Below are 26569 nucleotides of genomic sequence, written 5' to 3'. Positions count from 1 at the left end.
CCAGATCCCCAGCTGCAGGGTTCTGCTGCGTTGTCCGTGGGCCAGGAAACAAACAGCCAAAGGACAACCTCCCCATTTTCCCTTTTTCTACTAACTGTAGCTAATATCACAGATGTTTTTGTAAGAAAAAATCCATAACTTTTGACCTTTCCCTGCACTTCTGGCTTAAAACACAGCTCCCCATAGACTTAGCCAGCCGTGCTGCCCAGGTTCACAGTGCAGAACTGTGCCCATTAGATTTGCCCCGCTACGGAAAACAACACATAGAAATCAAGTTGGTAGAGAATAAGGACTTTATTCTAAGATGTGAGCTGAAGCAATGAGCATATGAAGCAACAACCACTAGAAAAAAAGTGAAAAACACATCAAATATTTGTATTGTACCAGTTTGAACACAAAATTCCCTTTCAGTAAAATGTATGCACAGGCCAAAAGCATATGCAGAAGCTCTGAAGGTCACCTAGAGCAGTGCTTTTAATGTCTAAGAAAGAGGTCTCCCCCATGAAAATCTTTAAGCCAGGCAAAACACTTCAAGTAACAAAGAACACAAAAGTAAATTGATCTGTTCATTCTGTTTGGCACTGTGGAGAAGGAGGGGGATAATATATCCCAAAGGAGTATGCATCTTTAAGATGTATAAATTCAAAGTCCCTAGAACACAAGTCTGCTGCCAGACCAAGTACCGGTTTTTCTTCCTCATTTAGAAAGTCAAGTGAAGTATGTCTGTTAAGCATAGGGAGATCATGCTCTGGAGTTAAAGCTACTAAGATCACAAGGTCTGCTCGCCAGCAAGGAAATTTCACAGACATGCGTACCCAACAGACCTCATCTTTGCCTAATAGCACCCTAACATTAAAAGCTGCAAATTGTATCAAATTATACTTCTGTAAAATTTTTGAAAACAAACATTAAAACAAGCATTTCCTTGACTGTCTTAATACAGGAGGCCAAATCCTGCTCTTCTTGAACTCTCCCTTCACATTCATTTCAGTACCACTGGAAGGAAGCTGCAAGTACACACAAAGAGCAGAGCTGGCTCTGTATAAGTCAGAGGTGGTGGTTATTTTAACCTGGCTCATGCGTGTGTCATCAAAAAAGGGCTAGCAGGACTATTTATGTGCTATTTTCAAGGTCTGCCAACTTAATTCTAATGCATACATAGATATATATATAACACATAGTATTTCTCAATTATAAGAAAAATGTAATTTATTTTTAAAGCTGCTCTTCGGGACTCTAGATCTAATTTTAGTGGTTTATACACTAAATCCACAGGTAATATGAATTGAATGTCACTTGTCTTAACACAGTACCATAAATGCATCACCTTAGAAACTGCTATTATGGGGGCTAATCCAATAACAACAGTGGCAGCAACAAAATTCATTGTCAGGACAAATGTCAGTCAGGCATTAAAAAAATATGTCTCTGAAGAATTGCATTGCTTTTAAAAAATACACTGAAATATTCTATACAAGAATATAGGCATCACACTTATCTAAATTTATAACCACTTACATGTATTAGCTATTCTCAATAAAACATCTACATTTGCTACCTACCTATAGTAGCTACAGTTTCAAATTGGGAACACCGCAAATTTATGTACCTTCCCTGAGATCAGTAATCCAAAATAAATAGCCCTGCAAAAGTAACAGTGTAAACTCTGGATTTAAGTCTTCAGTAAGAATCAGTCCTCAAAACCCAAGGAGAACATTAAGCAGACGTAAACATAGCAATCATTTCGTCAGTTTTGAGTTATTCTCAACGACAGTGAAACCTATGTAAGATGTACCATCCAAATGTTGAAGACCCACCATTTGTATCATACAATATGGTTGTCCTAGTTCACTTTCCTATCATTGAACCCCTGAACACATCCAGCTGTGATGTGGATCTCCAAATTGCGACCCAGATCTGCTCCTCCACTCTGCATAATCTTTACAGTGTCTTTAAAACCACTCTTTCTGAGGATCTTATTCTTGAATAGAGGAATGGCGAATAGATCTGTGGTAATCCTCTGGACTAGTCACAAGTTCTGGTAAGTCATAGCCTCTCAGAAGATGTCCACTGTTTTGTTGAGCAAAGTAATACAGCTGCCTGGCAAACATTGGTTCAACCTTAAGAACAGACAAAATGTTAATCAGACATGTGACAAAATTTCATGCTCCTCATCTTAGTTATTTATGGTGGTTTTAAGTTAAAAACAAGACAGGACAAAACAGTTCTGCTTATCAGAATGGGAAAACCATTTCAGCGGTCTCACTAATCTCTGTTTTAAGTTAGGCCTTGCCTGTTCTGCTGCCAAGTGCCTTGCTAACTGCACACACCTCTTACTTCCACAGTCTTCATTTAGAGGGGCACAGAGCAGTGACACAAATGATGTATTAGTAATTGTAGCCCCTTAGGCAGCCCCTGGGTGTGAGCGATGCCTTCAGGCCGGATGGGTCCATGGCCCCTCAATGTGGTCAGATGTGTATGTAAAGCACTGAAAGTCTTGTCTGCATTGTAAAGTACTTTGAGAACTTAACCTGAAATGCTGGAGCCCTCAGGTAGACTGAGATACTGTCACAAATTACTGTGTTTGAAATTAGACTTCAATCTAACACCACAGTCACTTTTGTTTCTATTCATTCAAGCTCTGATGAGGAATCTGTTCAACCATCAAGAGGGATTTGTATGATTTAATGCCTTCATTTCTGTCTCTTCACCCTCGGGGCTTTGGGCCCTGACTGCAAATTTTTAAGTTGCACACTGAGAACAAACACCTGCAGCTCTCCTTACTCTCAGGGGACAGACAGGTTGGATAACTCTTCTCCACAACCCTCTCCTGCTGGTCAGCCAGCCCCTCCACAGTAAGATATGGGCACCATTTTGGAGAGAAAAATACACTGTTGGTCCTGCCTCTGGGAAGGGAGAGAGCCAGAAGGGATCACTGCCTTGGAGGACCCCCACCAATCCCCCTTCCCTTTCTCTCATCAGCATTTGGAAGCAGCTGAGCACCTCCCAGCCTGTCATGGGGTAGATGGAAAGGCAGCGGGGTAAGTGAGCCAGGCAACTCCCGGGACACAGCTGCTTGGTGGGATTGTGGAGCCCCACCAGCCCATGAGCCAGGACAGCCCAAGAGGTTGAGCAGGTTGTGAAGCAACTGGTAAGGGAGAAGCAAAGCTCTGCAAAGAGGAGGAGGTACAGGCTCACAAAGAATGTGCCAGGACAGGAGATGGAGAAGGGGGCTGGAGAGGGGATGCTAGGAAGGAGGGATGGAAAGCTGGAAAGCCAAAATGGAGATGGAAAAGAGTTTAAGGAGAGACAGAGATGGAGAGCTATCTCTAACCAGCCATTGCATAGTTCAGGATGGATTTGTGAGCTTCCCACCTTCCACCCCAGAGACTCGCTAAGCAGTGGTGTGGCAGTACAAAAGCTATGCAGCTAAGGGGAGGCCACAGCTTATGATAAAACTCTGACTGGAGACCCATGCTGCTACCAAAGGGGCTTTTGAAAAATTAAGAGATAGCAGTTTTCTTCAAAGATGCAATAAGCTAAGCCATGCCACTAACATGTGCATTATCACCTCTCTTGTGGTTTTATGGGCCAATACAGCCAATTTAGAAAGTACCTGGTCTCAGTCTCCGTCATCACCCTCTCTCAGAGAGCATCCCGAAACACTAGCTTTGAGTGTGTGCGAACTGTGGTCAGTCAGCCCATGAGCTTGCCAGCTACCTTAACCCTGAAGCTGCACAGGCAGCCCCTGCATCCCGTTAAGGGCTGGGATTCTGGAGCACCTTCAGGTGCAGCGGTTGCGAAAGCACCATGCCCTGCACTGGCCTGGCAGCACAAGGAGCTGAGCAACTGGGCCAGCAATAACAATGCAGCCCAGCTCTTCCCAGGTACCTTTCAGCTTTGGGTTTTGAAGGGATTTGCAAGAGCTCATGGATGACACTTATGCTCTACAGAGAGGGACATCTGGTGCTCTGCCCTGCTGAGGGCTACCAGTCAGTCTTTGGCAGATCTGGGGATTCAACCCTGGTCTGGATGGTGCTGCATTCTCAAGAATTTATTACCTCCCTCACCAGGTAGAAAAGCCTCACTGTCAGATTCACATCCTTCAAGGAGTATGTTTCTTTTATGTGAGGTAGCCTACTTACATGGGCTGTAATTAGTTTCCTCTGCCTCTGCGGATCTGGAAATTCCTCCCCAAAGCACAGAGCAACCTGGTATCTCGGCAGTGGACGTCCATGGTGAGCAAATGCTTGCAGCTCTGGAAAGAGAGAAAAGGCCATGTTGAGGGTTAACCCCGGCAGGCAGGCAAGCACCATGCAGCCACTCACTCACTCCTGCCACTGGGATGGGCCAAATCAGAAGGGCAAAAGTGAGAAAACTTGTGGGTTGAGATAAAAATCAGTATAATAGGTAAAAATTAAAAAAAAAAGTAAAAACAAAAGAAAGGAAAACAAGTGATGGAAAAAAGCAATCGCTCACCACCAGCTGACTGATGCTCAGCCAGTCCCCAAGCAACAGCAACCTCTGGCAAACTCCCCCCCTGAGAGTTTTACTGCTGACCATGAGGTCATATAATAGGGAATACCACTTTAGTAAACTTGGGTTATCTGTCCCAGATGTGTCCCCTCCCAATCTTTTGTCCACCCTGGCCTACTTGCTGTGGGGGCAGAATGAGAAAGGAGAAAGTCCTGACACTGTGCAAGCACTGTTCAGCATTAGCTAAAACATCCCTATGTTATCAGCACTGTTTTGATTACAAATCCAAACCATAGCACCACATGGGCTGCTATGAAGAAAATTAACTCTATCTCAGACAAAACCAGTTCAGGTCAGTAAGAAAGACTTTGTGGATGGCTGAGCTCCAAATGGATGGCCCTGGAGCACAGTGGGAGAAGATGAAGTAACTCCAGGGGAGGATGAAAGAGATGAGAAAAAGACGAGAGGCAAGGAGAAGACACTGAGTTTGGAGACTTTCCCACAGATCTGAGGGAACTAGTTATAACACTGCAATTTTTCCATTTGCCTTGCCTCACAAGTCATTTCATATGCACAAACTGGGATATCTTTCAGTTAGTGTTTCTATTGGGCCTCGACCACAGAACCTCCTGGAGCAGACGCTGGCGGTAGCTGGGACCCACTCAAGTGGCCATCCAACAACAGCACTGAAACTTATGGCTTAGCAGAGCCAGAGATTCAAAGTATTGCAAGGCATGAAATTCAGCCTCAGCTACACACAGCCATGGAGCCACTGTCATCACTGTGCCTAGTGGGGGATGGGGAGGCAAGAGGAGGCAAGAGAAGGTGACAGACCTCATTTAAGCCATGCACTGAGCCAGCAAAAGAGCCTGTGTCTTCTGCACTCCTGCACTCTCTTCACTAACCCACAGTCTTGCACAGAGGGAAAAGATCAAATTATATAATTATTCCAAGAGTCAAAGTGTCCCCTTCAAAAGATAGAGGGGAGGCCTTTATAAGAGACTTCCACTTGGACCAAAATCACTATGTTGTGTTGTAGACACTGCATTTCCTTCCAGAAAAGAGAAAAATCCATCTAACACAATATGCTCATTAAAGTCTGCATTATGTGCAGTATTCCTACATAGTTGATTGGTAAAGATTTCATTTTAGTTTATAACTCTATGCATGCTTTCTGGAAAAAGTTGAAATTAATATTAAAACCAATGTCTTATAATGAAGTACCTCCTGCTACACGGGAAAAGGGGAGTCTTTGAACTTGGAATGACAAATACATCTTTTCCCAGAATACACCCCTGCCATTTCTATTCTAACTTTCAGACCAAGGTGTGAATTCAGTGGCTACCGCAACTGGTCTTACTGGGAGGGTCAGTTTTAAGAGTAAAACAAAGGGCAGCTCACTTAAGACAAGGAGTAAGGCATAGTTCTCCCCAGGGTCTCCCCCAAAACCCCCTAAAAGTTCTGTGAACTTTCTGGAGATAAGCCAGAAGAGAAGAGATATTTTCCATGGGACCCTGCTTCCCTCTGTGCTGGCACAGGACAGGGCAGGACAATCCACTCAAGGCCAGTCCAACCATACTGCTAATGAGGAACTTGCTCTTTCACCCCATTTTACTTGGCCTCAGCAATTCTCCAAATCCTGAATACCTGTGGGAGTGCCACACAGCAGCCCATGGCACGGACCTGGAGAAGAAAGCCCTTTCTTTCCCACCAGCAGGATAATCAGGGCTTGAGGTCAGCCTTGCACTACTCTAAAACCCTCCACTTGCTCCATTTCCCTTTCCAGGCTCAAGCACCTCCAACACCACAGGGCTCCCCACGTGTCTCCCCAAACCTTCCCCATCTCCTGCTGCTCTGGCTTCAACCATCCCTCCATCTGTCAAGCCAATTCTCTTCTGGCTGCCACCCTCACACTCCCAAATTCTCTTCCTCTGTCCTCCTAATCTCCACCCAGCCCAACTTACTGCATTTATTACGCAGGAGTCCCCAGAGACCATCCACCTGCTTTCTGATCTATTGCCATTTTAGGCTTCTCAAAAGTACAGGCTGCTCAACACAGGCCTCGAGGCTCCAGTGCAGTTTGCACTGCAGGGTCCAGCTCCTCAACAGGGTCCTAAGAGCTGTGGTCCATAGCAGTTCTGCATCTGTCCCTTTCTCAAGTGTTCAAGACTTCCCCTCCTGGTAGAGATCTCCTGCCTCTCTTCCCATGGAAGGCTCAGGTTCCTAAGGGGGGAATCCCTAAGGTTGCCTGCAGTCTGGGACCTCAGTACATTCAATTAACATGCAAATATGATACACCCATGGCAAGTCACTTACAAACCTAGCTGAGCATCAGCACATGCAAAAACTCACTTTGCACACACCACAGACTTCAACCACATGCTTGGGTTTGCACAGGCATTGGTGCATAAGTAATACAGGAGGGGGGAAAAAAAAACTATTGCTTAAGCTTATCTTTGGGGTTAGGCATCTAAAAAGAGATGTCCTGTCAACCGTTTGGAAGAACCCAGAGTACATCTAAAAAAACACCCGAGAAAAGGGAAAGGGATTTCCAAAACCATCATCAGAGGCAAAATTATACGCCTTTAAATTAGCATGTGATTGAAGCCCAAGCCAATACCCTGACCTCAAATTCCCCTTTCTAACTGTCAATTCTCACATCCATATGAGATTCTCTCTTTAAATGCATTTCTTGCTTGACCATCTTGCTAGGATGGTGCATCAACCCTGGAATATAAAGTATGCTAAAGCTGTTGGTTTGGATTTGATGGGGGTTTTTTTAATTTTCTAAGGCATTATTCTCCTGAGAAAGTCATGCCAGTGCTGCTGCCCTGTTCTAATGGGGAAACACACCAAACCATAGGCACACAGTTCACCTACAGCGATGCCACACAACTCAAAAAAGGGCCAATGTGTATTCCTGCCACCCAAGCTGTCCTCTGGGACAATGACTGGCTCCAACCCATTTCTCTGGGGGGACAGCTTTCCTCCCTCTAACTGCTCAGAAGTGCTGGGAAGCGGAGTTGAGGCTCTGCCCCTTCCCTCCATGGGCTGGAAGAAGGTGGCACTGTCCTGAAGTGTGGCCTTGTCCGCTCTGTACTGCCCTGTGCAAAACGAGACCCTCCCACAGAGCTCTGGAGAGGTAATGCACCTTCTTCCTTAGAGTATTAGGCAATGCTGAAACTCCAGATTTTGTGAAATCCTTTCTACCCCCAAGATATCTTTTACACACTGGCACAGACTGAAAAGAAGGCTTTCTACTGAAATTCATGCTGGTATTTGTATAGACTGAGCAAGATCTCAGGCTTGCTCTGGGCCAAGTTGAGAGCAGCGTGAGTGCAGACCACAGACCTACCCAGGACTTAAACTAGCAGATCCAAGATCAGGATCCACTTTCCTCCTTCACTCAATTTGTGGAAAGACTGTTTTGTTAGGTTCCTCCTTACGCTTCTTAAAGAGATGTGGGGTTTTGGGTGTCACCAGCTGATCATCCGTTTACTCCTGCTAGTTTGTGCAGGGACACTGAACGTGCAAAGAGAGCAGAATTTGACAGGATTATTCAGGAGCCAACCACCCCTTGACTGCGCTTGCCCAGAAGAATTGAGGGGTAATTCTTACTGTAATTTGTAAGGTAACGTGAAAAGAGCACTCCCGTGAAGCTGATGTGGAGACCCAGAAATGATATCAAAGCCATAGCAGAAATTACCTGCTAAAAACTGCTGAGTATCAAAGAGCTTGCATGTTTGGTCCCGCTCCAGCTTGTTGGGTCGGTCACTGCAGAGCGCCAGAGGCCCATCCCAGTAGATCCTGCTTTGGCAAAGTCTCTTAGCGTAAAGGCCATCGGGTGCCATCCACAGTATTACTCCTCGTTCCAGGTGGTTCAGTAGCTTTTCTATGTTCTTCCTCTGGCCATTATCTTCTGGATAAGGGAAGATAACTTGCTCCAGGCTGCTAACCTCATAACTTTGGCCATGGGATATCCTACAACCTTCAGGACTAGAAGTTGTCACTTCCTTTACCAGTATTTCACGGTAATATAAGCAGATGTGGAGTCGACAATCTACAAGGAGGAGGGGAAAAAAAAAAAAAAGAATCACTGTGATACATGGCATGAATGTTTTATGTTCCAGATCTATACTAAGACCAAGAGACAAGTTTGCATGAGATTTCTGAGCCTGGTGGTCACCACCACACAGAAGACAGGCTCACATTAGCAAAAATTATATAAAGAATATAAATACTAAAACTTTTGGGGCATGGTAGCATTAATGCTCTCTCATTTTATTACAAGGGCTACTGATGTAGGAATTTGGCAGGAACTAACATCCCGCAAACTTCACATTTCCGTTTAAAAGGAAAAGTCTGCACACGAAAAGTTGTTCATCACATTTTCCAAGTTCATGTCACAATTAAACCCTCCAGCTCAGTACACTTCCTCAGATTTAATCAGGGAGTAGCTGTGTTTCTCCTCATATTTTGCATAAAAGAGGCTTCTGCACAGGGGACCTGCAAACTTGCACTCAGCTGCCTGAAGAGAAGCGACTGCTGGCTCCAGCTCCAATAGGGCTACACCCAAAATCCCCAGCCTTACTTTCAAATGGCCATCCAGTCAACTTGGCTGACCCCTAAGAACTCACACAGCACTGAATATATATATGTGTGCATGTATAATATATATTTTTATATATACATATACACAAACACATACACATATATACATACATACAGACCCTGATTCAGGAGAACAATCCCGCTCAAGAAACCTGCTGAGCATCACATTATAGGTTTAGCCATTCTTTCTGTGAAAAGCACATTTCCACGCCTTTTCCCAGAGTTATTCAGAAAGTCCCCCAGCATCCAGACATCTGCAAACCTGGCTGAAATAACTTCCCTTTTCTTTCCCAAATGCTTTTTTTCACCAGGAATAACAAAGCAGAGCAAAGCCAGATGGTACCAGCAGAGCACAGCAAGGTACCCAGGTAACACGAGTTTTTTTGGGGGGCTCCTCTCAAATGAAAAACCAAGCTAAAAGTCACTGACCCTCCAAAATTTCCAAGCTCCCCTGGGAAGGCTCAATTTGGTGGCTCACCAAAGAAACCCAGCACTAACACCACGAGCCAGCAAAGCACTTCCACTAACTTTAATCATTTCCCTCCCTTGGAGCTGGGGCTACATGTGCTTAAGTATCCTGGAAAACAGAGGCTTAAGCCCATACACCAAATTGATTCATTAAAATAGTTTCTTTTCTTCTTTTTTCTTTTCACTAGAAAGGAGAGATGGTCTCAGAAGTGAGAGTCTCTTGTCAAGCTCCCCAGAAAGCCCGGGAAGGGTTACGGACCTTACCTGACAGGGCGAGGGCTTCACCAGACCTTATGCTTGGCTCAATCGGGATGCCGGGAGTCTGGGACTCAGGAGGGGCACAAGCATAAAAGGTTCCTGTCACCTGACAACCTGTTTTCACAAACAAAAGTCAGCGACAGCTGCCTAAATCCTAAAAGAAAAGCTCAAGCAGAGATCACAGCGATGCAAAAGCAAGGTTTTCTGGGCCCCACCAGGAACTCTCTCCTTCCCCCTTCTTAAAAAGGTCCTATTTCCCACTTTTTCCAGGTATGCCAACTCTACCAGTCTCTCCTGATGTTATTTGGACTGTATTTTTATTTAGGTCTGCAGAAAATACTCCCTGAACATTTCAGTATTCCCCCTATTCCTTTTTCTTAACATGTTATTCTATTACAGAAATAATTTACATTTTTAACAAGACTACAGTGCTCTTAAAAGTTGCCTGCATAAAACAATCCATTTTGTGTAAGGCATTTTACTAAAGATGGGTATAACAATAAAGTTGGAATTAACACTGTTTTAAAAGTAGGTAAAGAAAATTGTGCAGCAGGAGATTATTAGGGTTTTATTACCAGGACTACTATTAGACTGTTCCAAGAGATGCTTTTCAGTAAATGGATCGTAACATGGGCAATTGGTGTTTTCCTCTGTTTCTTAATGTCAATAAAAGTCTTTGGAGAATGATGCAAGTGACTTGCAGACAAGCACACACTACCTTTCCCAGCAGCAGAACCCACCACGATCAGAAGCTGGAGTGATGCAGATACAAAACACCCACATCTCTTGACACTTTTCAGAGTCCAGTGAGAAACCCAGTACCAGCCACTAACAACTGTTTCCAAATTCAGCAAAGCATCTGAACACATGTTTAACTGCTGCAGAGGATGTATTTCAGGGCAGAGTTCATTCAGCTTGCTACCTTGACTTTTATTAGCAAATAGCTCAACTAAAAATAAAGGATTCTGCCTAATAATTCCAATATACTGTCAGCAAAAGTTGCAGTGCACTGAGCATTTACTTTTTAGCAGATTCAGAAGATTTCTCTGCACCAAAAACCTCTAGAGAGCTGTCCTCTGAAAACGTAGCAACTGCTCTTAAGTCCTTCCTCACTTCCCAGCCCTTCCTGCCCTTCTGAACCAGCTGCTTTTCCTCACAAAGCAAAAGCCTGCATCCTCAGGTGAGTTATCCTGCAAGGGTCTACAGCACGCAGTTCCCTTTCTCTCATCTTTTATCTCCTGCAGGCTTCAGCATTGCCAGTTTTCACAATTCAGGCTTTTTCCTAAGGCTGCAGAACTTGGAAAGCCATGATTATGTTAGGCTCTGGTACTGAGAGATCTTCAGGGAAGAGAACATCCCTTTATTCTATTCCTGCTGCACCAGCCCAAGAGAGACTCAATCCATGACAAGTTGTCCCATTGCCACAGCACTAACATAAAGTAATAATTTCAGCTTTCCTCTCAGGAGAATAATGCCATTTTAGTCCACAAGGCTGAAGGGAAAACCTTACTAATGTGTGCCTCAAAGGTCCAAAATCAGAAAGCAAAACTAAAGAACACATGTTCCCATTTGGGCTTTTTGCGGGGGGTTGGTTTCCATCTTACTGCTCAAGGCTTTTGAGACAGCTGAGGACTTTTGGGGGCTGAATTGTATCACCTCAGAGGACTGCACAGCCCACACACCACACATATGGTGGCAGTGAAAGCAAGAGCCAGGACAAAGGCTCTTGCCTTGGCCCCATGGCTCTCTTTGAGGGGAGTCCAGGACTCCTCTCCAGCCACTTCTTTTAATTCCAATCAAAGCCACGAATAAGAAACCTGAAATCTGTGGTCCTTCTAGGTGACCAACCTCAGCAAGCAACCCTAAATGGGAGCATCTTACCATTTTCACAGCCAGGCCCTTGCCAGTGATGACTGCGAGCTGCGAAGGGGACGCTGGTACACTGGTAGGGGATGTCGGGATGTGGCTGCTCCGGGGCAAACTCCCTCCAGTTCCGTTCATGGGGCACCATGTAGTTTGGTACCTATTCAATTTAACGAGATATTCTTTTACTCAGCAGCTGTCAAAACTAATGCCATGCGTTGCATCAGCTTTCACATTTCAGCTCCTTGATTTGCTCTGCCAAGGCCTGCGGAGGTCTAAGCATTGCCCAGGCTACACAAATGGCACTTTGCCACCACCACCAGTGAGGCTTTCAAATGAACTTCTCACCACTGGTGTAAATAATAAGCAGGGTGGAATAACAAAAGGCAGTCGAAGCATTGCTGGTAAATGTCTGCTCAGAAGAGCAAGGCTTCACTGGGTGCTTACATTCTGGCGTCAACAGAATGGCAGTGCACTAATATCTATCGTCCAACAGCAAAGAGCTATTACTCAGGGATAAACAACACCAAGGGAAATCAACTGCCCTGTGCCTCATATGACATTAGAAAAGTTGCTTCTCAATTTCTCAGTTTTCATAATAAAGTTTCTTCCCAGAGACAACTAGAGAACCACACCAGCAAAGACAGACATAGCACATAGCACAGAAATGGTGCTGCTCAATGTACAAGCACCAAGTGAAATGCATAACTAATGTCACACCTGAGATGGTAGCGAAGTGTAAGGAGACGTTATTGGAAAGGGATGGTTCATCATTAATGGTTGCTCCTCCATGCTGATCTGTTTTGCACCTAAGTTCACCAGAGGGAGGAAAATAAATTATGTCAACCACACCTTAAGGAAATCTGAAATTGGCACATTGAAGACAAATCCATACAATCTGCCTTTGAACAAGCAGAGGACTAAAATGCCCTCCACACCTGTTTGGGACAGGATTCCTAGCCCTCCCTTGCAGGCAGCTCCAGGAGGTAGTCTGTCCCACTGGGCTTCCTGGTACCCCAAAGGAAAGTGCTGCCCAGACATACCCAGCATGTTGCGATGCCCCCTGGGCCCTGCCAAGCCTCTGCCTCCTGCAAGCCCTGCCTGGCACCAGGGGCTTCTTGGGCAGCTGGCACTGCCTCCAGCCTCTGCCCAGCAGGCTCCGGGCTGGGCGTCCCTCGCTCCCAGCTCTTCCCCCCACAGCAGTTACCTACTGTCCGGCTCAAAACACTTCTGCTCTTCCCTGAACTCAAAACCTAGATCCAGCAAGCAAATTTTTTTTGTGTGTGTGCCTGTCCCTTGAGCTGCTTGCTTGGCTCTCGCTACACAGAACTGGCAGGAAGGCTCCAGCTAGAAGAGCAATTCCTCCAGCAATGAGCAGGGCCCTGTCTGCATCTTCTGCAAGGGCTCCCTTTCAACACTCCAACTCAACCGCCAGCAGTCCTCTCGCAGACGCAGCCTCTTCAGTCATCGGAACAAGCTGCACTTGAGCCCTGCATTGTGGCTCCTTAAAAGACTTTAAAAGTCTGCAGGGCCATTCCAGAAAAGCACGCTTCAGTCCTCATATGCTTACAATGAGACATATTCACACTCTGTTACACAGGGAATTTGAGATGCTTTACCTTTTTTAGCTCCTTCTGGCACTATTCTGTACACTTTATAGGGATCTGAGATGTCCAGCTGGCTTCTCTCCACCAGTTCTTCAAAGTCATTGCTCTTGTTCAAAGCACACCTTAATCTTGTCTTCCAGGTAGGGGGATCTGGTTTATCAATGCCCTCTCTGAACTTCCCTTTAAAAAGAGCCCAAGCCTGGAAACATTTCAGATGATCAAAAGAACAAGGGGGGGGGAAAAAAAAAAATCAACTACAAGGTACAAGTCCACAATGCTTGAAACAGCATGTATATGTGTGCTTATATGTGCATGAATTTACTCCCTACAGGTTTAGGCTGAGAAAAAAAGCAGCATGGTAAGGTAGGAAAAACAGTTTAGCAGGCAGAAGGAAAGGGAGAAAAGGATCCAAGAGGAATGTGGAAATAGATGTGCTGCAGTCCCACAAGCATTTAGCTCCACGTGGAGAAGAGGGAAAGGGTGGGCGGCCTCATCCTGCAAACGCAGGGGACACCAGGGCACAGCCAGGGCCACCAGGCAGGCAGTCAGTGGCAGCGGGCACCCAGCAGAGCCAGCCTGCAGAGGCGGGCGGCGAGGATAGGATGGCGAGGGGCCACCACAGAGCCTCCGAGCATCCCTCCTGCCCTGGCTGTGTCCCACAACCCCAGCCCCGGACTGAGCCCTACCTTGAAGAGAGCAGCATCCTCCTCGCGGTTGTAGTCCTGCTTGCCGGCATGCTTCCAGGGGATACGGAAGATGCTCTTCTCGTCGTTCTCCCATACCAGCCCTGGGTACTTGCCGCTGTCTATCTGGTCGATCAGCCACTGGCGGAGTTTCCCGTTGCCACAGCTCACTGAGTTCATCCCGCACTCGCCCGGCTCCAAGTTCATGCCACTCGTGTCAAGGGTTGGGTGGGGGGTTTTGGGGTGCCTCACCAAGCCCACCTTTCCACACACACCCAAGCACCGTCTCTCTGGGGGGCTGTGGAGGAGGGGGACAGGAGCAGGATGGGGGAGAGGAAAACCCACAGGTCATGCGTCAGCTGAAGTCCCCGTGTAGAGCCCTGCCAGCAGTCCCCAGTCCCCGGTGTCACATGTATCATGCCAAACAGCAGCTACGGCGTGCAGGGGGGGCCCTGGGGAGCCTGGGAAACACGGTACAGAGCCTCAGGAAACCGGGCACAGCCCCCCACCGCCCTCCCCAGGCACCGCTCGTGCTGCAGACTTTGACAGACTTCCCCCCTGTCCCGACACTGTTTTGCATGAACGTACATGGGTTGTTGAAATTTTTTGCAAGTGACTTAAGGCATAAACCCCCTGTCCTGCTCAGAGTTCAACTGGGTTTTTACTTTTTAACCAAAAAAGAAAAAATTGCATTAAAATGTATCTGCGTATGACAGTGCATATATGTAACGTTAGACACACGCACGCAATTTGGAGGGCTTCACATGCAGTTATGATTTATACAGACAGCATCTAACTATAACATCAAAGTAGTTTTCACAAGCTCACTTAAGCAAGACACATTTGAACACATGATGTCCTATACATATCTACCCCTCCAACTGCTCCCAACACGCAGATATAGTAACATTCAAATCTATACATTGCAAATACCTAAAAGTGGAAAGACACCAACCCACGGAACCTGGCATAAGGGCACTGTCCCTGGGGACGTGGGAGCTTGCAGAGAGCCCCAGCTACACGCAGAGGTGCACGCAGGCACTGGGAGCGGTGCGGCTCTGCAGTGATGGGCACCCACTGAAAGGTCCCAACAGGGTGGGGGACACCGACACCAGCGACGGGCACCTGGTGTCAGGTTTGTCTCCCCGATCTGAAAAAATGCTTGAATGCCCAAAAGCTTAGTTCGGTGGGGCTTTTTTCCCCCCATTACATCTAACAAAAAAGTGATTCCGCACCTACAGCCTTTGCCTCTATACACAGGGAGACTTTCCGAGACCCTTGTCAGACAGCTGCACACTGCCGTGGGCAGACGGGCAGCTCCGCACCCCTCACACCCCACCTCAGGCGGCAGCACTCCCCGGACACCAAGCCCGGTGCCCCAGCTTCTCCCCGGGGGCCGTGGCTCTGCCACCGAAGTCCACGCAAAGACCCCCAAAAAGTCTTTTCCCCCCTTTTCCCTCCCTTAGCGGATTCTCCCCACCCGCGACTCTCCCCAGGGCAGGGGGAACCGGCACGGCCGGGGGCAAAATAAGAAAAAAAAAAAAAAATAAAAAAAAAACGGGCCAAACGGCTCGCTCAGGTGCCGATAGCACCAGGAGAAGCCCAGTCGGGGGACAGCCGAGGTGCCCGCACCGCCCACCCCCGTCGCCCTCCCCGGCCCGTCGGGTCCCGCTCTGCCCCGGGGGGCGGGCGGAGCGCTGCGGCGGCCCGGGGGGGCTTGGTGGGGGGGGGTGGGGGGCGGCCCGAGGGGGCTCCGCCGCCGTCGCTGCTTACCTCTGTCGCGGCGCTGGGAGCGGGCAGGGGCCGCCGGCTGCCGGGGCGGCTGCTGAGACGGGGCGCACCGCGACTGGGCCGACGGCACCGGGAAGTTTCTTTATATGATGGAGGGCGTCGTGCCCGGGCGGGGGGGAGGCGGGTCCCAGCCCGGAGGTGGAGCCGGCGGAGGGGAGCGGGGACTTTGCGAGCTGGAAAACATCTGAGGCTGTGACACATGCCCATTGCTGGTAAACACACGCCGCGGGGCGGGGGGGGCGCGCAGCCCGGCGCCCTCTCTGCGTCCGCGTTGGGTTTTTTTTTTAAATCTATACAGACAGACACATATACATAAATAGCATGGGGAAACTCCTACCTATGATAGCCAGGCGGCTTTTACTGTAAAAGACCCAGCTAGCTACACCCACCAGAAACGTTCGAGACGGCGCCGGCCGGGCCCCCGGGCGGCTCGGGGAGACGGCGGGGGCATCCTCCCACCCACCCCCCTCCCCCTCCGTGCCCGGGGCCGGGACCCGCTGCCTGAACCCCCGCCACCCATCCCGGCTGTGCCCGGGCCGCCGAGCCGGGATCGCGGAGCGGGGTGAGAAACTCCCCTCCGAGGCGAGGGCGAGCCGGTGGGCTCGGGGGTCGGGCTTGGGCTCTCCCCGGGCTTTGCAGCCCATAAGGTGGGACATGGGGGACAAGGCGGGGACTGGTTCCTCGACGGGGCGGCGGCAGCCGGAGCCGGAGCCGAGGCAGCCGCCAGCCCCAGCCGGGAGGGGCTCCCGCCCCGCCGAGCTCCGGGGGTGCTGCCCCGGGAAAGCCCGTCTGAAGTACCGGCACCAGAGCCGGGGCTGGCTGGTGGGTGACCCGCTCGCTCCCCTGCTGGCACAGTCCCCTGCCCCAGCGTGGGGGGAGCCGGGGGTGGCGGGGGGAATGAAGGACCGAGGTCCGGGCTTGCACGAAAGTCTTTCTTACCGCCTTTCGGGTTTCAAACACGTGTTTCGTGCCACGACACTTTTCTTGTTGTTGTTCTGTTTTAACGTCTCCAACACACATCCACATCCTTTCTGCTGTAACGTATCAGATCAAAAAAACAGTCATCACGCTCAGTGCTGGCAGGCCGCCGCTGTGGAGGGTACAGGCAGAGTTTAGGATATTAATTGCAAATCTTCAACGCCATCTTCTGAAATTTAAATGTAATTATCGCCACGTTTTGAGGGAGAAGTGAGAAGTGCGGGCATTTTTAGATACCGGGTTTATAACACACTATCCATCCTCTAAAAAAAGAATTGGCAGTGCCCATCCGAAATCTCTTCAGTCACGAGTTAAGGCACCTTCAAAACGTTAAAATACATCTTTGAGATTGGAGGTGACTACCACCATAAATTAAGACGAGCAACCACAGCTTTACCGAAAGGCATCTGAAAAGCTTTCTAAAAATCCAATTTCAAGTCCTAGGGGCAAGACTGTGTGGTACTCAGGGCGCCAACTGTAATTTCATTAAGTATAAAACCATCTTGAAATATATCACCATAAAATGAACACTTCTAGTGCCTTCTCTCTTTTGCACCTTTTAAGACGGCGAATTCTGGGCCAGTGTGAAACATGCAGATTTGATCCATATTAGGTCAAACCCTTCAGGGGGAAAAAAACCCATCTTTCTCAAATGCTGGATAATATTTTGAAAAAAACAGCTGTTCTTGTCCAAAGACATCCATGTATAGCTAGAGAGGTAGGTAAGTTACACATTAAGAAATCTTTTAAGAGAAGACAAACTCAATCACAAAAGCCCCAGACAGTACATATGCAGAAAACTACCCGCTGGGTGGTAGGTTGCTGTCTTTGTGCAGCAAGAACTCTATTAGAAAACTATCTCCAGTTGCCTAAATGTTAGAGGGGATGCTTAAAGAAAGACCCCTACATGCACGTTCGACCTTTGCAAATAAGTCTTCTCATGAGTAAGACATGCTAATCTCATTAGCTTTGCTGACTTCTTTACTCAGGGTTTCTGGACATCAGCCACTTCCATTTAAGACGGCAAAAAAACTTAGGACCACCACTTCAGTCTGTAAAGTAGAAAACTCTGATCAATAGCACAACTGTGGTGTCTGCATTAAATAATGCAGCAGTGCACCAGTAAACTTTTGTTGGGTGCTTTTTGCATATGCTAAGAGACAATTCCTCCCTAACGGGCCTTGCTGGTGATCTGAACACTTACAGCACCTCACAGCCTGTTCATCTTTTCCTAATGATTTCCACACCACTGTGAGTCCCTGACCCTTCAAACCTTACCCAAAAGCCCCGCTGCCTTCATGGAAGTTTTCTGAGTCGATGACCGAATTGAAGTCCTTTCGTGAAAACACTCTTGCTGCTGTTGAACCACGGCAGTCACCACCAGGCCCCCTGTTTTTTCACACTCTTAAGGTCACATTGACTAAAGCATGCCAGGAAAAGTGACTGTTTCTTCTCACCAGTTGCTCGCAAGCCCTCACTGCATAGAAAGCTGGCTTCTGCTTTCACCAAACCCCTCTGAAGTCCCAGCTGACTCACCTGGGAATTGCACCCAAAGCAGAAAAACAAAGAGAGATGTCAACTCAGACCAGTGATGGGGGGCTCTCTGAAATGGGTTGCTATGGAAAGGTGCAGTGCTGAGCCAAAGGGCACACATATTAAAAGCTCTTGCACTCAGGAGTTTACATCTCCTTTCCTTCAGAAAGGTTGCCCTTGCTCTCCTGAGTGCAAAGGCTCTCCTGCCTCCCTAAAAAATCACCAGGTGAACCCAGGCTCTAAGCCAGAGTGACCTGTTGGAAATATGCCAGAAGCAATATGTCTGGCAGCAGAGGCTCTCAGAGGATTGCCGCTCATTCAGGGGCTCTCCCCGTGCTGGAGACCACGAAATCCCCTCAGGCACTGGCACAGGGGTAGTTCCTCTGTGCAGAAGAGGAACCTGCCGAAGAGGAGCAGGGTGCACCCACTCTCTCGCACTGCTCCCACTTGGGCTGAGAGGGCTGCCCTGGCTGCACTGGCCACCCATCTGCCCGTGGCTCTGGTGGGAATGTGCTTGTGGCGGCAGGTCCCGGTGGGCAGTGAAGGTCAGGTCCCCCCGCACGCTGACTGCAGCCCAAGCACAGGGCAGAGAGCGCTTGCTAGCTGAGCCCGCAGCCAGCACAGACCCACCGGTGAGCAGGAGCGCAGCAGCCCCCAAAGCTCCTTCCCCACCAGTCCAGCTGTTTTCTTGGGTGAACACTCTGACCATGGCTCTTCAGAAACTCAGCCAAGCTTGTGCTGAAGCCCTCAACAAATGACATCAGAAAATGCATTTTCAGAAGTGAATCAAGCCCTTAAAAGTTGTTTTGAAAAGCCCACAGCTGCCTGTCTACATCTCTAGCTGTAATAAAACCCCTTTCCTGAAATGGAGGTGTTTGAAGGGCTCAACACCTTGCTACTGGCACTGGTTTCGACTGGGTGTCTTCTTTCCTCAGAAGTCCTTGCAAATCCCTGGTTGCAGGTCCCTGTGAGATGATGCCTTCCACTGCCCAAAGCAGCAGCGCAGTTCAGACCCCAAGAAGCGTCACTATTAAAGCTTCACAACCCCACGCTTCAATCAGCAGCTCCGAGGCATGGGGCTGAGTTCACAAGTCACACAGCAGAAAGACCTCTGTGGATAACATCGATGGAATTCAGAGACACTGTGGAAATTTGAGGCAGATTCCAAATTACTTTGATTTATTTCAGAAAAGCACCTTCTCTATAAACAGTCTAACATGAGTCGCAACGGGAGATTTTAAGAATCCTCTGTTGTGGTAACTTATGGTGTCATAAGCACTCCCTTCTTGCTTTGGGGCAGTATTGGCAGTTCCTCCATTTAAAATAGTGACTCCTGAAATAGTATTAGTCTATCATGTATCTTCCATATTACTAATTACACAGTCATTTTAAACTGCTAGAAATAAAGCAAACCGGCAAGCGTGGCCATGTCTCTGTACTTTTAAGCAGAGAAGTCTCACAGTCCAGTTGTGATTATTTTGGGTCAATTCAGTGCCTGTACTTCCCCTCCACTTCATAGGCAAGAATATTTCAAACCGTCTTTCATTAGGCTGCCCTCCTGCCTCTGTACATCAGCCTGTGCCTGGGACTGAAGTAGCCTTTCACCACATGTCCTAACCACCTGAGATATCCCACGGCTTTCCTCTGAAGAGAAGAGGTTGGCGTGTGCATCCAACCAACGTGACACTCAAGCAGCAAGGCACCCCTCCCAGGTGCTGGGTTGCCAGGCCAGGAGTTTAGAAACCCTAGGTTGACACCTTTACCTCTGCAAGCCAACAGCAGGATTTTTAGACTTCCCACTCCTCAGGGCTTCCTGGTTGAGCAGGAGTCTGCTTGGGCAGCTAGTGTTGGGCTGATGGTGTTTTCTTTATAAAACAGGCACTGGAGGGCTGCATTGCTGGAACTGGGGGATGAAAGGCTTCAGCAGCTTAAGCATCGCCACCCCATCTGCACCTACCAGTTGTGCCCCAAGGGCTCGGGGTCCCATCAGGCACCTAAAGTGAAAGGTCATACCATCAACATCGTACTGCCAGAAGTGAGAGCTCCATCAAGAGCAACACTGTTTGCTGGATGATGGAGGCTGTTTTGATGATTATATAATCAATATATTTGTATCCAATGACACTTATAAGCATTAATTTACTTTTTCTGGAAATCAGAGATATTTTCATGCTCTCTTCCTCCCCCTCTCCCCCCCCACCTCATACCTTTCCACAGGTTTTCGAATTTCTGGCTATTCTTGGCTCATTATTAACCCCCTTCCCACCAGTACCCCAATAACACTTCCATTTTCTCAAAGGCCACGCTGAATTGCTGAGCTAGGAGTGCAATGAAGCCCTTTCATGTCTAAACAGCTCTTTTGTGACCTGCTTCTGGTGCTTCCAACACTCTCCATGCTGGCTGGGGAAGGAGATACAAGCAGAGTGTGTCTTGTGAACAGATTTCTGAAATGAGGAATAACTAATGTTCAGATTTATGGACTCTCTTCTTCAATATGCAGAAATGTGTGACAAGCCATATGACATGGAAACAACCATTTTTAGACTGTATCCTTGAGGGCAAAAGCTCCTGGAGGGTTGCTGACATATATTTGTTTCTATGGCAGGTACCAGAGGCAATCAATAAATACCACTGCCATCTGAAGAAAGTGCCAGGTGCCCTGAGAGAGTGGAGGGAAACCAAATGATAAAGAAGGGGTTTTCCTTTGGGAAGCCAGAGGAGCAAATAGGAGTATAAAGAATAGGAGTTGGTTACTGCTCCAGCATCCAGGCCGCCTGTTGTAGCCATGTGGAACCACAAAGCAGGAACATTTCCAGTCTAAAACTAATGGGAGGAGTGGGATTTACTCTTGAGGTGCTCTAGGTTTTTTTCTAATTTTGTAAGGGAGAAAAAACTTGGATTTTGTGTGTCTGCACATGTGCTCATGTGCCTGTATTTTTCAGGGTGCTGGTAACAATGCCAATTTTGCTAAAAAGTATTTTTTTAAGCTCATTCTGCACTCCTTGAAAAGCCACAAGGCAGCTCTGAATCACTGCCTGCTCATCATCAGTCCAAGTGAGACAAGGTGAAGCTTCCTGAAACTTCAGAAAAACCCTGCAGTCACGTTTGTGCTGGACACTCGAATCTGATGATTCCACCAAGCTGAGGAAATGAAAACATAAGAGTGAGTAGTGTTGTGGATCAAATCATCAACATTATGAATAAAAACAATATTGAGAGTTTGCTGCTGAATGAGCAAGAAATTGGACTTCTTGTATGCCAAGGTTGGATGTGAAGTGCAGCAGCTTACCCCAGAGCAGCATCCTTTTCCCATTCTCCTTTTCTGCATTAGCTCTATTGCTGAATACAGTGTTGTCCTTCCTCCCCATCTCCACAGAGCATTTCAACCTATGATAGTCCAGCCATTTTCATCAGCAAGCAACAGTTATGCATCTAAAAAAAACCTGAAAAATTGTGGAGGAAAAAAAAAAAATTAAAATTGTTAATAATTTTCAAATGAAAAAATAAGGAAAGTGGTTGCCATCACTTAACAAAGTGAATTTCTGAAAATTTCTGAAAGGATATATAAATGTATTTGCAAAGAATATGTTCACTTTGTCTTGAAATAATGCATTTAATGTCTTGAAATAATGCATTTAATTCACAGGCAGTCATTGCATATTCATTATTCACTGCCACTGTGTGAGCAGCTGACATGTCAATGACCTTAACCTCTCTTCCAGCTCTCCCTGATGAGTTCAGGTGAGGGAGGGAGCCATCTCCTTGGGGACATGAGCATCACAAGGATTGTGGCCCCTCATCTGATGCTGAAAGGAAATCTCTGTTCCCACCTGCTTTCACTCTTTCTTGTTTCTTTGCTTCTTGGCATTTGGTTAAAGAAACCAAAAGCTTCCAGTTTTGTGGAAAGGGGAAACACTCAATTTTTTAAAAACCTCAACTTTTACCAGTCACTATTTCCATTCTTTAAAACATGTAGTATTAAGTAATAGTAAGTATCAGTACCGATGCCTGTTTTTTAAAGGATCACACCCAACACAACAGTTTTGGAGAGATAACCTGTCCTGATGAAGTCTGGGGAGGTTTCTGGCCCTTAAAATAAAAACATAAAGCTGAATATGATGCAAGAATTTAAAATTTACAACAAAGAAAAATCTCTTATCATGGAGAGATTTTTAAAAAAAGCTAAATCTTTTCCCTGACTACTTTTGAAAAAGGATAGAGAAACTTTTTTAGAAATCATTCAGTTTTCATGTGAAAACTCAAAATCTAGTGTGTTTGATGTTTGACAAAACAGAACAAAATGAAAAATCTGTTTGAGTTCTCTTTTCAAGGCTTTAAAAATTTATGTTTTTATTTGCTTACTATAGACAGAATATTTTATCAAATTTTGTGTTGGCAATTTCTAGTGGGTTTGTTTTTAAGTGAAAAAACCCTGTATTTTCGAATGACCTCCAGTAAATAAGTCAGCCACCTCTGTCTCATGTTCTGGTGCTGGCCAGGAGGTGCTGAGAACAACCTCTCCCTTAACTCAAGTAATTTGAGACTTGCATCTCTGCTGGGCAGCTGTCAGCTATCAGAGACTGCTGGTGTCAAGGCAAGGAAACCTTGGTCCATCGCCAGCGATGTGGGACATGGTGTGGCCGCATGTCCCCCGCTCCCTGGAGTAACGTGTCCATCCCATTCACATTACACTTTATTTCCTAAATCCAAAGCATAAGAATACCATATTTTTTTTCCATTTCCAACCTTCTTTCTTTGGAGTAAAAAGATGAGGTGGACAGGGGGTTAGATTTCAGACCATAAGTCCTCCTGGCCAAATTTCTTCAGCTATGTCGTGTCCTCAGAGCATTTCCCATAAATGTAATTTACACACTGCACTCAACTGAAGACATCCTGAATGTGACTGTCACTGACAAAACCCTTTATTGTATCTTGATCACAAAAGTTAAACCAAGCTGGGAGTGGTATCTCACCAGAATGGGGAAGAAGGACCACTCCAGAGGTGGTATCCAGTCTAATATGATTTGTTACAGTGGAGAACAAGGGAAAGGCTGAATTCATGCCCTTGGAAAAACTCCCTTTTTGGAATGCATTTCCAGACTGTGGGACATGCAGAGAGAGGACCAGACCGGCTGCTGTGGGAGGGGGACAAGGATGCAGCTGGTGATGGGGGAGCTGCCAGCTGGGTGCATGGGCTGGGGTGGGACCCCCCAGGATCGCTCTCTTGAGTTCTTTCCTCCAGCAAGGAAGAAGTAAGTTTCCAGGTATTTGGGGAGCACTGAGCAGTGGCTGGCACGTTGGCTGATTCGTGGCATGTTTGGGGCTTCTCAGGGGTCTGCGGCTGGATGACACTCCAGCTGTTGAACTTCCTATCATGTTGCAAGAGCCCAGGAGAAGGGAGGCTGCTAGTGTGACCACTTTAAATATTTTTCCTTTAACCAACCCTTGCTGGCTTTCATACCACCATAAGGTAAGTGTTGTGCTTGGATTCATTTGTATCTAAGTTCAAACCCACATCATTTCCTGGGTTCAAAAGATCAACTTGGCTTTGTATATTTTGGGGTTGAGGTTCCACTTCAAAGAAATTGAGCTGCAAGGAGCCCAATTAAATCAGTAAATGACTTGGAGAGGGAAAGGATTAGGGTGACACAAAAAGAAAAATCCCTGAAAACTAAACACTGAACATTAAAAAAATCCACGAGTTCTATATTGCATATGTATTGCCCATTCTGCTCCAACTACCTACTACAATTCTCTGTTAAATATAAAATATCTGGGTTTTCTGTCCTTTTGAATTGGAGCATCTTTGTGAAAAGCCGTGCAAAGCAGGAATTTAAATGATAGAGAAAAGGACTCAGAAAGGATGGAGATTTGGGAAGTTTCACAAAAACCATAGATGGGGCCAGCACTGAGATTTCCCTGCTTTAAAGAAATTGGGAGGCTCTCCTTTCGTCTGTGGCTGTTGTAGAGTAGAACTCACTTGTGACATAGATCCCTCTGGAAGGAGATGTTTATAACATACCCTGTACAATTTCAAATGATTTGGTTTCATCCTATCTTGATTAGTGAGGGGTAAATCCTCAGCCTGGACTTAACTGAGCAGATGGTGATGAGATGCAGATGGTTGTGAGAAAAACGTGGTGGTGATGGTCTAGCAGTTTGTGTTACCTTCTTCTTTTTGATAGACAAAAGAGGAACTCACAGCCCCAAAGGAAAAATATTTAGTGAGCAAGGGGGGCTATAATCTAAATTATTTAAAGAAAAAAATCCACTTACTAATTGCTCTTCCTTAGGCAGTAACACAAATAACCTGCCTGTGTTTTTCTGTTGAGGAGAGACCTGACTTGTCATCCACAGTGGCCCAAGGCAAATTTGGCTGTATGCTAGAGGGAGTGAATGTGAGCCCTAAATGAATGTACAGTGGTATTTCACTTTGAAAAGAAGGAGGTCAGCCCTATTAGATGTGTAGGAGAATGATTTAAAAGGAAACAAGTCTTTGTAAACAAGGATTTCGGTGGAGGGTGAGAACGGGGGATAGCAAGTACGTCCAGTCAGAATTTCTCCCGCTATCAATGATCAGTCTAGCACGTCCATAAATCAGCGAATGCTTTCTGAAAGTTTTCAAAAACATGAAACACCCTCATTAGCTGCAACACCAAATGCAATCAAACATTGCTTTACAGTACAGCACCAGAAGAACCACTGAGTCCTTAGCAATTTCAGCTCCAGCGCTTGGATCGTGGGGCAGCACAAAACACCAGCTGCCCGAGGTGGAGGCTTTGGTGCAAGCTCTTACAGGAGGAAAATTGTCTTTCTACAGTCCTGTCACAATTGGGACATTTCTGTTACAGTCCTGCTTGTCAGGTGCCTTTATAAATGAGAGAGAATGAGAGCATGAAGAGTGCCTGATGCTGTAAAGTTTTAATAAATTGCTCGAAGTAACCTATCCCTCCTGGGATGTCAGTGCCTTTCAGCCTAGAGCAGCCTGGTGTGTGTTTTCCATACCATGAAGCAGGGTGGAAGAGGCAGCATAATCAGGCTTCTCCTCCTCACTGATGCTTGATCCCCTCCGGCATGGGGCTGGGTGGAACAAGAAGATTGTAGCGAGGCTCCCCAGCGCTCCTCCACTCAGGAGCCGGCCACATGCAAACCTGCCAGGGAGGAGGCAAAAGCTGGAGGTGCAGGTGCTCTCCAAAGAGCAGGCTACTGCTGGGGGCTGGCAGGGAGCAACGGCTGCATCGCTCCTCAGCCGGCTGCGAGGCATGCTTCTCCCCCATGGCCAGTGAAGCCTGACGGAGGGAGGCTCAGGGATGCTTCTCCTTCCTCGGACAGCTCAGCAGCACAGTGCTCATAAAGCTTTATTTCCAAAGATGCTGAGGGCATACCATAATCTGCAAGGAGCAAGCAAACATCTGAGTGATGGAGGATAAAACTATTAAATGTGTGGGAACACACACAAGAGCTGAAATGTTGTCAGAGATCGTGAGGAAACTTCACAATGTTGTGGCCACTTTGGAAAAGACACTTGGCTGCTTTTGGAAATGTCTCCCTGAACAGTGAATATGTGAAATTATAGTAACAATATGTTATTACATCTCCTCCCACCTTTCTCCACTCCAGATCACAGCAGCTTTGGATATCACCGTGTAAGGAAGGGCCGTGGCAATTGTGGCACTTCATCTACGACAGTCTTATCAGAAGAGCATTTGGGAGCCAGTGAAGTTTAGGTAGAAGAAAATCGTACACCAGGTGTAAGGTGCATAGGTGCTGCCAGAGAGAACTGGAAAAGCTTTGCACAAGCGAGAGTGTGTGCACACATCGAGAGGGTTTCCTATGGGCAGTGTTTGGTTTTATACTAACTTGTTTCACAGTGGCTGAAGCAAAGCACTTTGAACACCCAGGGGAGATTTGCAAAGGTAGGGAGGGAAATTTACAGTGGCTGCTTTCCTTTCAGTGACATGGAAAAAACTCCCCTTTTAAAACGCATTGTCCACCTCAGTTTGTTTCACTTTATCTCAGGAAAATTCTGAATATTCTCTGAATTTCACCTGACAGTTGATGCTGGCCCACAGTACCTTCTGAGGAGTTAACAGCTGCAGCAGCTGTTGACAGCTGATACAGCTTGGATGGCCTATTGCATTAACTTTTGTACCAGGTTGCTCTTTTCTAATGGTGAAAAAAAAAAAGAAAAGATATCTCTGCATGCATGGCTACCCTTGGTTAGCATGAACAGGAAGGATACCCTGAAGGGTAACTTACTAGCATGGGCGAATGCTTCCCTTTTGAAGCAAAATAAAGTTT

The 26569-nt window shown here is 46.9% G+C and overlaps 1 protein-coding gene across 1 annotated transcript; it reads right to left on the bottom strand.

Moving 5' to 3' along the window:
• Window positions 1–275: 275 nt before the first annotated feature.
• IRF4 (interferon regulatory factor 4) lies at window positions 276–16797 on the bottom strand. The gene is given in 12 exon segments (XM_074873216.1): window positions 276–2120; window positions 4146–4258; window positions 8183–8536; window positions 9820–9927; window positions 11695–11836; window positions 12397–12485; window positions 13296–13482; window positions 13970–14264; window positions 15740–15783; window positions 15785–15862; window positions 15864–16047; window positions 16697–16797. Coding segments are annotated over 11 exon segments (1632 nt in total). The 5' UTR covers window positions 15942–16047; window positions 16697–16797; the 3' UTR covers window positions 276–1976.
• Window positions 16798–26569: the final 9772 nt, after the last annotated feature.

This window comes from Strix uralensis, chromosome 1 (assembly GCF_047716275.1).
Source record: "Strix uralensis isolate ZFMK-TIS-50842 chromosome 1, bStrUra1, whole genome shotgun sequence".
Taxonomy (NCBI): Eukaryota; Metazoa; Chordata; class Aves; order Strigiformes; family Strigidae; genus Strix; species Strix uralensis.
This window is presented reverse-complemented; position numbering and strand designations above follow the sequence as displayed.